The sequence below is a fragment of the Megachile rotundata genome, chromosome 7, assembly GCF_050947335.1.
Source record: "Megachile rotundata isolate GNS110a chromosome 7, iyMegRotu1, whole genome shotgun sequence".
Classification (NCBI taxonomy): domain Eukaryota; kingdom Metazoa; phylum Arthropoda; class Insecta; order Hymenoptera; family Megachilidae; genus Megachile; species Megachile rotundata.
The window spans coordinates 13,697,416-13,709,755 of record NC_134989.1 but is presented as its reverse complement, the minus strand read 5'-3'; the positions used below and the strand labels follow the sequence as shown (position 1 = coordinate 13,709,755).

Here is a 12,340-nt window from a genome sequence, read left to right as displayed (position 1 = left end):
AGTAGCGGTATCTAATATAACCGGTACGTGCTGCAGAACCGGTCGCGACCCGAAGAGCCCCAGAAACGTCGACTGCCGGTTATAAGTGGGGTGCCTTTGGCGAGGCAAAGTGTAATTGGCTTCATAAGGGTCGACGAGAAGCGCCCGGAATATCGGCAAGCCTGAAACCGCTTGACGAGGCCAATACTTCTCTACCCTTCATCCCCCTCCTTCATCCAACTTCCTCTTTCTATCGTTTCGTTGCGGCGTATGGACTCTCTTTTCACTTTCCACCCCCCTGTGCCGGTGGTGGCTCCTTTTTGCGTATCGCGGCCTGAATATGTCCCGGAGGTACGTACTCTGCCACCCCCTTTCGAGAGACCCTGGCCGTGCACGAAATCGGTCAACGCGTGGTTTTCCATGATAAAGCCACTCTCAACCCCCTGGATAACGATCGTCTACCGCTCGACCGTAAAGAGATCGGTCCTCGGGCTCTCGATTACTAGGACCGGAGTTTGTAATCGAGACGAAGATGGTCGTTTTCAGACGGAAGCGCTGAAATTATGGCCACGGGTTTGTGGGATTGTTTGCCGCTAGTTTACCCCCTTCACGGAGATTCGTGGGTCGTTTGCGTTCGGCACGCTAACCGAGCACTAAGGAGCTGTACAACTTGCTCCTGAATAGTTCAACGATGCTAGTCAATATTAACTGAAGTACAGTTTCTCTGTTGTTTACGATCTTTGATGCGACGGCAAGGATTATTACAGCGTTACTCCCATTATTTTCTTTCCCTTTTATCGAACCTTTCGATTCCAAAACGATTCGTTCACCTTCGCAAAGGGTCGCAGAACCGGAAGAATCGAGAGCTGGAACGGAGAGTCGATATCGGGGACCGGTTACCTCGAGGTCCAAGAGGGTTGGGGTTGGTAGTCGTAGAAATGCAGGAAAGGATCGTTATCTGTCCAATATCGTGTACGAATAAGGTAAGGGACGAGGAATTAGAGGTACGAACCGCGGTGTAGGTGAGCAGAAGAAGGTGGATGACATAAGGGAAGGAGAGGGTTGAAGGGGGAGGCGGAGGGAGGACAGGACGGTGGAGGTGGGTTGAAAGGGGTGGCTCGTAATATCCTGACGAGTCCACGGGCTCCGTCATGTGTGCTTAATCACTTTCCAGTCGACTCGGCAGTCTGCAACCCCATTATCGGGGTCTCACCACCCGGAAAATTACTCTTTTATTCTCGAACAACTCGAGCTCCCGGTGTTCCGTATACCGCGATATTCTCTGTCTTTCCACCCTTCGTCCCGTGTCCCGCCGTTTCCACGCTTCTGTGTTCCTTTCCTTCCCTCCGGTCGACGACTTCGATGGTTTTCGACTTTTTTTTCCGAAAGAGAGACGGAGAACGAAGGAGCACCTTCTCAACCCCTATTCTCCTCTATTTCGCTCTATTAGAGACTATCGTTAACATTTACTCGCTCGTGGTTACAGCCGGAAACGGAGACCGTGCGTGTCTTCGTGGGGAAGGAAACACGTCACGGGGGATGAGGTCCACAAAGGGACATATGGAGATAGGGGATTATTTAGTAGATACTGGGGATCATGAAGTTTTAATGATGCTGGGTATTACGCTACGCTATCAAAATCCTGCAATCCTCAACTTTTGATTGGGAACTGAAGTTCATACCCTTCAAACCTATAAATAATTCTCATACAAAAACCATTTCACATAGGAAAATCACAAAATCATTAATTATATTTTTACAAAACATGTTATCACAATAAAATTTTTTTCCTCAAACCAATTATTATTATTCGATTCAGTCAATTTTTCTTTGTGTCAATTTTTTAAGAAATTGTTATAAAAATGAATTTTTTATAAAAGAATATAACTTGTATAATCAATGTCAATTTCCTTTGTGTCAATTTTTAAAGAAATTGTTATAAAAATGAATTTTTTTATAAAAGAATATAACTAGTATAATCAATGTCAATTTCCTTTGTGTCAATTTTTAAAGAAATTGTTATAAAAATGAATTTTTTATAAAAGACTATAACTTGTATAATCAATGTCAATTTCCTTTGTGTCAATTTTTCAAGAAATTGTTATAAAAATGAATTTTTTTATAAAAGAATATAACTAGTATAATCAATGTCAATTTCCTTTGTGTCAATTTTTAAAGAAATTGTTATAAAAATGAATTTTTTATAAAAGAATATAACTAGCATAATCAATGTCAATTTCCTTTGTGTCAATTTTTCAAGAAATTGTTATAAAAATGAATTTTTAATAAAAGAATATAACTTGTACAGTTTGAAAATAAATAAAAGTTCAACTGCGATTTTTGTTGTACTTTTCACACATATTAGATATAAATGTTCATTTAATAAACCCGTCAAATCCTCTACGCTTTTCAAAAAGCATCGATAAAGCGATCTATCATTAGGAGGGTTGCAACCCCCAAAGCAAACGAAACCAGTGGACTAGCCCATATAATAGAACATCAAACAAGGAAAAAGATGGAGGGGCGTATCATCGGCACCCCTATACGAGCCCCCCGTCGTGCGGGAACCACTTGGCCTTCTTTCGCCAGTGGCTGACAATTCTTCGAGCACATAATCCTTTACGAGTAGGTTCTCCGGTTTTTCTCGCCGTTTCAAGCGGTCACTTTGACATCTTTGTCGGGCATTTCCCGCGTATCGCGGCCTCACGCCGGCGTAAATACACTTTTCCTCTCGTTCGAGTGTTAAAATACCACTTGAACGTATCCTTCTTGTAAGCGGACCTCGAGTGCCCCTCGAGTGCGCAGGTTGAACACAGGTCTGCTAGGTTATCCTTAGGGGTTGAAACTTACGGACGCTGAAGTTACGCTGATTACTCTTGCTGATTGCCTTTGTGATTTAGTTACTGAAGTTACTGAATTTTTGTGATGAGGTATGGGGTATGAGGTGTAAGAAGCTAGAAATGCAATTTTTTGTCTTAGCTGATTTTTTGGTCTTAGTTCAGATTTTAGTAACATAGTTTAGGACTTTAATAGTTTGGGTAATTAGTCTGAGACTTGTAATTTGTATTCTTTAGATGCAGTGTATCTGGTTAGATTACGTTATTTGTGTTGTATTTGAAGAGAGATGTGAAGATGAATTAAAAAATGTTTGGTTGACACTTCTAGATAAAAGAGAGAGAAATGATAATTTTTTGCCGGGGATTTAAATTGGAAGACTAAAATGAAAAATCAAAGGGTTTATAGTACTGCAGTGAGGAAGGGTTGCGAGACCGAGAGACAAGAGTGCGAGAAAAACGCTAGAAAAAAAAGGGGGGCAGGAAGATCAGCGAAACGAAGGAACGCCTCATAATCGCAGAAGGAAAAAGGAAAAAAGGGAAAGATCGCCGGCGGCAGGGGTGGCGAGAGGAGAGAAAAATTAAGCGGATCAATGGTGGAGCCCCGGCGAAACGCCGGGATCGTCGTTCCTCTCTGTTCAACCCTCCGTATCCTAACCCCCAACCCCCGTTTCCTTTCTCTCTCTCTGTCTCCCTCCGCTTCCATGGAATCCTGAAATAAACACGCGGCGGAGATCGAAAAGTGGAGCTAATTAGAAATATATTCGTGAAAGCGAGAGAGCGACGCGAGAAGGGGTGGTTCACCCCCGTGGACTCCACGGGGGTTTCGAACACTGGAAACTCTCTCGAACGAACGACGGAGAGAAAATAGGGCCGAGATCGAGAGCACAGGTGGAAAACAGACGGAGAAGAAGGACAGAAGGGAAGAGAAGGGGTGGAGGGTTGAACGAGAGAGGTAGCGGTGCTACGAGAGAACGAAGTAGCGAGTGGGTGGTGACTGAACAGCGTTGAGAACAGTGCTGGATAGACGGAGATCGTTCCGTTCTGAGAGCAAGAGGAAAGGGGGTGAACAGAGGGGTAGAAGGAAGGCAGAAGTACGGGGAGAGGGACAAAATGCTCGCTCGTTTGCAAGACAAAGAACCCGAGCCGCCGTACGAACTCGTAGTCGTGCATAAACGCTATCAACCCCATCTACATATTCCAGGAACTACGGGGATGAGAGAGGGTGGCCCCAGGCAAGAGAGGATAGAAAGATAGCGCGCGCGCAAACACGTCCGGAGACTCCAGGCCGGGATCTCTGTCGCAACGTGTCACTATCTGGACGAAAATTATTTTCACTTTCGCAAAATTTTCTTCAACTCTGCATAACTCCAAGATATAAACCACACTCACAAATTATAAACAACGACAAAGATTCTACTCTAATTTTTTTATTTCTTGATAAAATTTGTATAACCTCAAAATTATTACTACTGTCTATGTTACTATAACTATATTATTATTAGTACTGTTGAAATTATTAAAATTCTAAAATTATTCATGTGATTAGTATGGAATTCTTGCACCTAACCGACTATTCACTCGAAAATCTATTTAAACTGGAAATATGTCGAAAGGCAGAAAGAGGAAATTAAAATCGTTTTCTTTCAAAGATTTTATTTCCTCTAGCGACCACGGGAAACGTATTGTGAAGTAATGGAGCATAATTAGAGTTATCATCGCAGGGAATCGGTGGGACGGGGTGAGCTGGTATTTTATGCGCTGCAAGAGGGATGTTCTTTCTGTCGTACCACTGTTCCTTTGATACAACGAATTTTTAGATACGATTAAAAGCGGTGGATCACACTCCTGATACTATTTTGGGTCTCTGGTCTTCCTATGTCTTATTTAAGTTCATAAATCACTGACAAAATGTTAGAATATTTTTAGTGCACTAACATGTAATGTACGTAAAGTTCAATAAAAATTGACTAACAGTTTCTAAGTCTTCCAAACCCAGTGCATTTATTTTGTAATATAAATATTTGCAATACGTCACTGCATGGTTAAGAAATGTTGCTGTAAGAATTCAGTACAAGATTCATAATCTATAACAGTTACTCAGCCTTTCAAGCCCTGTGCATTATGTACATCTATAATACAAATATTTGGAACATGATGTTACAGCATAGGAAATGTTGGTGTAATAAGAATTCAGTACAAGATGTTATTTCAGTTTCTTAAAAGTCTGAAAGGGTTAAAGTAGCAAAAGAAAATTGGTTGTCTTGAAATTCCCAATAAATTTATATCGAGGCTTGCGGTATGTGGACCCTTTAGTTGATGAGGGGTTCCCAAAAGGCGGGGGAGGTTCTCGTAGGCGGGTGCAACAAGGGTTGGAAGGAGAGAAGCTGTAGAAATAGACAGGCGGGTTGAAACCCCCTTGACCCGGCGCCAGAGGGAGGCCGCATGCCTGGCTGATTAGCCTAATGGTGAGTCCTCCTCTTATTCTCCTACTTGACGCCAGTTCGCGAGCCTCACTTCTCTCTCTCTTATCCCACCACTACCACTTCCGTTCGATCCCTCTTTCTCTTTCTATCGTTCCCTCTTTGTTCACCCTCTCTGCCCCTCCGCCCTCTCTGGGGACGCCTTGTTCTCTCCACATCCCCGTTCGAGCCTCGGCATCGACGGACCCTTGACTCGATAAGAAATATTTCTTCAATTAGGACCCCGTAGGAATATCAATGTTTGCACGACTATCAACAACGGACCGTGACTCTTCGTTTTTTATCTTTCCGTTTTCATTCGCCTCGAGAGCTGAGGGCACCATTTTGTGCACTCCGAGATCTCTACAAGTGTTTTCCTTCGGGCTAGGGATTTTTAACGATTCCCTTTGTTAGTTCTCGTTTTTGGAGTGGAAGGGATGAATTGTCAAATGAAATGATCGTAGTTTACAGAACTCTCGTTATATGGCCTTTCGGAAGTTAAGCGATATTGCGGGTCAACGTGTGACGCGTTAGAACACTACGTGATACGTAGCTAACACAAGGTGATACATTACCACGCGTTAGAACACTACGTGATATATCACCACGTAGCCTATTAGATTACCGCGTGATAGACTACCACTCATTAGACTGCCACGCGTTAGATCACCACGCGTCAAATTATCACGTGCTAAATTACTACGTGTTAAATCTACACAAACCAAATTACCACGCGTCAAATTACCACGCGATAGATCACCGACGACAAATTACTTCTCGTTAGACTACATGTGTCGCTCTGTTATATCGCTATTACGAGAGTGTACTGTAATCATCGTACAATATAATAATTATAGAATATCAGAGTATAAAATTATAGAACATTCCTAGACTTCTATCGCATCAAAATTAAATCTTTTCCTCAACCTAATTCGTGATAACCATTTTGTAACGAGTCAAAAGCGACCCACTTAAGAATGATGTACTCACCAGCCGCTGCAGCAGCTTTGCCTGCATCCAACGTCCCATAAGGTGGAATTCCCATATGAGCAGGTGGAGGTTGGGTCAGATGGTCCCCGTTGGGGCAGAAGAAGGGTAACCCGCTCGGATGCGTCCCCGCCAGGCCCATCTTGCTCGCCTATAAATCAAACAAAAGCACAGTTAACGTAAACGCTCCGAAAACCGAAATAGCTACAGCACCGGAAGTTGTGAAACGGTATCGTCCCTGCTGTCGACGCTACATTATCGTTATCGAGTAATTAATTAATATCGTGTTGATTAATGCTTCGTTAATGCAGGCGGGTAATTATTAGTCAGCCCAGGGATATGAAATAATTAATCGAAGCCCCGTATGCGTCGACAGGTGTTTTGCACGAGGTGTTGCATAAAATTATCTTTTTTTTTGTGTCGCTGATCGATGATATTCCTGACACGTCCTATATTTAATAAATCGTCATAAATCTTTCTTTTTCCGTACGTCTATAAATAGCACGGAGACGAACGAACGTTTAATCAAAAGCTGGGTGAACGATCGTAACAAGAACACAAGGGAGACACAATATTGTTCTAATTTAAAAACGATCTACCTTTGATGGAATAAATAGCCTGACGAAACAGGACCGATTTAACGATCAAACAAAAAGTATCCGATTTTCTTTGATCGGCTCGAGTACCATTTCCGTTTCCCTCCCCATTTAACGTGGAACATTAGCATATTTCCACGTCGATTCGGGGATGGTACACGAGGAGTAAAATGCTCTCGAAGAGGAAATATAATATACAATTCAATAAACTCTCGAAGGGGGGAGCGGTTATCGAGGACGAGCTCGAGCATTAATTTGCAAAGACGGCGAGCGCGGTCCTCGAACGTTCGAGGGTTCGGTTCTCGTTCGGCTTTTCCGTCCGTCGGCTCGACGACGTATCGCCGAATTCAAGTGGGCCCTTCAGCGTCCTCTCGCGCGACTCGTCGCGTCCCTTCCTGGGTCCCTTTCGTTCCGCTCCGCCTCCGCCCTCTCCGTAACGGAGAATTAGTTCAATCTAGCCGCGCGAATCTGGCAAGGTCGCTCCCTCTTTTCCTGGGGGAGGTTTCCGCGTCGCGTCGCGTCGCGGCGACGATCGATAGGACTCGAGTGGTTGTCTCTTATCAGTCGGTGCTTACCATGAGTGCGGCGGTATCGCGCATCGATCTGACGGCGAGTAATAGTCCCGGATCGAGAGGTTCCCTTTCCATCCAAGTCAGCACCCTCGACAGCAGACCGACAGTTTCTTCCGCGGTCGGCTCGTCTTCTTTGTCCTCCTCTTCATCCTCCTCCTGTTGCTGTTCTCCGCCCTCGTAATCGGCCCACTTCTCCTCCGCCTCGATCTTCACGCGGCAATGATCCTCTTCAAGCTCCTTCTTCCTAACGCATCGCGCCAGTTCGCTCTCCTCGTCGAGGATCCACCTGCTCAGCTCCTCGTCGTTGACCTCCAGACCCACTTCCCGAGCCACGTTCTGCAGCTCGATCAGCAGAATCCGGTCCTCTTCCTCTTCCGGTGACGCGTGGATACGCGAGGACAGAGACGGACCGGCGCTACCGGACGCTTCCTCGCGATCGCGCGGCAAAGTCCAGCTTCTGGCGAACGTCTCCGATCTGATACTCAACCAGGCACGATGTAGATCGGCGAACGCCTCCTTCAACGTGAACCTCTTCAGGTAAGCGGTCAGGAGATCGGTTTCGTTGGATGCGTTGCAGAGTTTAGAATAAACACCGCAAGAAGCTCTGGAGAGCACTCCGATGGCTAGTCTGACTCTCAGTTCTCTGATGACGATCCTCATTTCTAGACAGTCCTTGGGCACCACGAATAACCTGACCAAACCGTCGGCGGCGATGCAATCGGCTTCGGGTGGTAAATAGTCGGCGCTCTCCGCGACCAGCACCGCGCCGTCGGGATGCATGGCCATCGCCGTGACGGCGAACTCCCGATGGAACCACCATAAAAAGAGGTCGACGGTCAAGGATCCTCTACCGCCGCCAGCGTAAATCACCGGCTGGCTCAACATGTTGACCCGTCTCAAGCAACGCGGTCGCCAGTGGCGACCGGTTACCAGTAACCGCGTCCTGTGGTGTCCCTCGTGATCAGCGGCCCCCACCACCCAAACCCGCTCGGCGTCGCCAGCTGTGGCGACGGTGGCGCGCCGACGTCCCGGCAAGTCCCGCCAATCCAGGAAGGACACATGTGCGAGGTAGATCCTGCTGCGGTCGTAACTCTCGAGAGCACTCCTCAGGTTTTCGATCACGGACGAGTGCGACACCGATGGACCGCTCCTGGCGTTGCCCTGAGCCGACAGCTCGATCGCTCGGTCCGAGGCAGTGGAGACGGACGAGGAGAACGGCGAAGGCGAGGATATCGTCGAAGAAGTGGACGCGCAGGCTGCGGTGGACGCCGTGACCGCCGGAGTGGACGATTTTACAGTTACGGGATCCCTGACACCGCGCGATCTGACGGAACACTGTCTCTCCTGTTTTCTCCGTCTGATTCTATTCTGGTCACCGGCGAACCGGCTCTTCTCGTCGATCTGTTCGTCCTTCGCAGGCTTCTCCTGGGAGATCGTGGAGTTGGGCGAGCTGGAATGGACCGGCGACGAGGCGGTCGACGGAGGAGAGGTCGATCGACGAGACAAAACGTCGGTGGACGAGGAGAGCGCGGGTGAAGACAACGGCGACGCGGACGACACCGCAGCATCTTCTCGTTGACCGGTGTCCTCGGGCCGATCCTCGACGACCCGATCGTCGCAGCGTTGTCTGGTCGGCCATGGCTGCACCAGGGTGCTGTTTTCACGGGGCTCGAAGCCGCTCTCCAGGGGCTGGCGCATGCGCGCCGCCCACGACGATCGACCCTCGCACGCTGCCACCGCAGACTTACTCGTCCCGGTCGCGTTATTCGTCGTCGTCGTGACCGTGGTCGTGGTGCTGTCGGTCGAGACGGTTCCGCCGGTCGTCCCGTGGTCGATGGTCGCTTCTTCTTCGTCGACGACGTCCGCTGCCTCGTTCGAGGTCGGCCGCTGATGATGGCGCACGGATCGCCCTTTCGTTGCCGCTCGGTTGACGCGCGTGCACTTGCTGCCACGGGGCGACATCGTCCACGGCGTTCAGCGTTTCCGCGGTTCGAGAAAATTCCTGGTCAGCCAGAAAGGCTGCGAATCCCACGGATTCGGCGAGCGTTCGCGCGCGCGCGACCGTTCATCCACGGCGTGCCGGCTTCGCCTACCGAGCGATGACTGAGCGAGCGGCCGCGACGCAGCCGTCAAAGGCCGGAGCGGGAACTAGAAGGCTTTGATGTACCGCCGCCCCGGCGCGCACAAAGCGAAAGCGGCCCCGGCTCGTTGGCTGGCATGCCACGGGGACGGGGGCGGGGACGGATAGAGCGAGAGAACGAGAATATGGGCGAGCGCGCGCCACCGTAACGGAAAGAGACGGCGAAAGAGAGAGAGAGGAGGAGAAGACACGAGCAACGACGACACGCCGCGGGAGAGAGGGGGTGTTCGCAAGCGGGACGGAGACAGTATCTAGCGTCGGATGTACAGTCACCTCGTTCGAGGACGTCCACGCGTTGCCCTTCTCCGTTACGTTACCAGGTATGTGCTCGGGGAGCTCCTTCTTTCGCCCCGACTCCCTCGCTCGCGCACACGCCACCCTCGGGAATCGCGGATTCGCGGGGCTGTGTTTCGGAATCGGAAAATTAACCTGAATCGATGACCTATTTTACAGCTATATACTTTAACGTGTATCTCTTCGAGCAAAGCAGGAATCGCCGAGTGCCACGATTCCTTCTGGGAAGGCATTCTACGAATTCAGAACGGCAAGTATACTTTCTTTTGATCCGACTGTAATCGATTATTTCGTAAACGATTACTGTAACCAATCGGGGTGGCGATTGGTATCCTGCCAAAGCTCGTGGCGGGTGAACTACAGTGACTTTCACACTTGTCAATTAAGGGGGATCACGCAATTGTGTTGTGTGAATGACTATGAATCGTGTAACGTTGGGGACCGATTAGTAGAGTCTATAGATGACCGCATCGGTGGGTATATATGGACAGACCGAGGAGCAGTCCACATCGCAGTGATGTACTAGGTGCTATCAAGTGTGAAAGTCACATCCGTGTACAGCGTAGGCTTCCTTTGGATACGATCCAGTACACGTACAAACAGTTCAACTATCTCTGGTTCTAGAGATTAAATGTATAAACTTAACCCTTTGCACTCGACTGTTTCCTTTAGGGTCACATTTGAAATGCTAAGCGCCTTTGAGTGCTGAGGGTTAAATGATCAGATTCGAATCCCAAATCTCTTTAATTCCTCATTGTCCACAGTTCTCAATTTGTAAATTAGAAGTCGAACTTAAAAATTAAACTTTGTAATCTCGACAAAGGTACCATTTTTCTTAGGGAAGTCTTATGATGCCACGAGGGTAGATTACTATACAGTTATATTCTTAGGACTGCCTGTACCATTAAGCGTCCACGCACCAGTATTTGCAGTTTTCTTCCTATTCCAGCTATACAGGTTCCAGCACGCCAGGTTAGCTCTACAAGGTGATTTTCTCGCAAAAGGAAGTGTAACCAAATGTACCAGACCGTTCTTCCTTTTCTCCCATACACGATTCAATCGTCTTTGCTGTCACAGGACAATGTCGATCTTCTATGGCTGACAAGGAGCAGTAGAGCGGTATGTTTAACGGCACTTCCTTTCGAGTCACTAGCGAGAGAATCACTCTATGGTATTAACAATGACCGCCCTACTTCACGTTTGCATCAAAGAGCATCTGCAGTTGTCCCGTGTTCTTGTTCTCAAAATATGAGGCCCAAATCTCTTCAGAACTTTCAGTATGTGTTCAACTGTCCAGTGGATGTACAATTTGGAAGTCACCTATTCATGTCTATAAGTAAATTGCATGACTTCTGTTACACTTCTTGTCTACCTATGACCCGTCTTTCAGCTGGCTGGTCTTTCCTTGACTTCTCAGAGGATCCTAGGACTGCGTTTACATTATAAGTACAGTGGGTGAGTGCTAAGGAAGTTACTAGGGAAAAAGGTTGTCTATTATCTTTGTCATTTCTCTGTTACTGGTCTGGGTCGGGTCTGACCGCTTGCCTGTGGGCTGGGTCTGACTACTTACCTATGGGCCGGGTCTAACCACTTGTCTAACTATGGGCCAGGTTTGACTACTTGCCTGTGGGCCGGGTCTAACCACTTGTCTAACTATAGACCAGGTTTGACCACTTGCTTATGGGCCCAGTCTTACCAAACTACTTGCAAATGTATGCATCACTCAGATAGACTAAGGTTCAAAGTACCGAAGGATAAAACATTGTATAAGAACCTCATGTGTAATGGAACAAGTTGCCACACAATATATAATCACACGAAGCAATTATCGACTTACCCCCATATTTCGTTATTGGTTAATCACAGTGATTTGGTGAAGCAGAATTCTCTTAAGGTTTCTTATCAAGCAAGTAATTTATCACGTTTTAACGAGTCACGAAAGTCATAAAACGCGAGGGTTGCACATGTCTGGCAGTTACAGGAATAAACGTTCGCTAGTAAAGGGGATGATCGAGCGAGACGGCGGTTTATCGGTGCTCCAATTTGCGCGGGATGGAAAGAGCCGGTTTTTTCCGCAACTGGAGCGAAAGATCAGCGCTCCGAGCATCGATGTTTCCTCGAACATATTTCACAGACTTTTCTGGGGGAAGGACGCTTTGGGGGTCCATCGTGAATCGAACGGTTCTACGCTCCGTTAAATCGAAGCACCGCAATCCATTTGGTGAATTTCACCGGAGGACCGTGCGCGAAAACGAAGATCACGAGGCGGATCTTCATCGCTTGTAACGTGCCATTAGACTCGCGGCATCATTGGATCTTTGATTATCGAACGGGAAAAAAGGGCTGACCTCTTTGCTATCTATTCACTTTGGCCGGAACGATTAATTGAAATCGACGGTGATAACGTCGCATTGAATGTTGCCTTTGCGTGAACTTCGATGATGCTCCGCGCTTCCATTAAGCTCGAGTGTCTCTC

At 47.5% G+C, this 12,340-nt stretch overlaps 1 protein-coding gene across 10 annotated transcripts in view; it reads right to left on the bottom strand.

The window, feature by feature from the left end:
- The window catches only part of LOC100880028 (protein pangolin, isoforms A/H/I/S), a 260,554-nt gene that overhangs the window by 25,235 nt on the left and 222,979 nt on the right, over nt 1-12,340 (bottom strand). For 2 of the 10 annotated variants that reach the window (XM_012279579.2, XM_012279581.2), the window contains exons 1-2: nt 7,434-9,534; nt 6,266-6,413 (exon numbers count right to left, since the gene is read on the bottom strand). In XM_012279579.2, the coding sequence (XP_012134969.2) occupies nt 6,266-6,413; nt 7,434-9,392 (2,107 nt within the window). In that variant the 5' untranslated portion in view covers nt 9,393-9,534. Of the gene's footprint in view, nt 1-6,265; nt 6,414-7,433; nt 9,698-12,340 lie in introns of those variants that run through there. The other 8 variants (XM_012279582.2, XM_076533598.1, XR_013038740.1 and 5 more) reach the window with 7 other exon arrangements.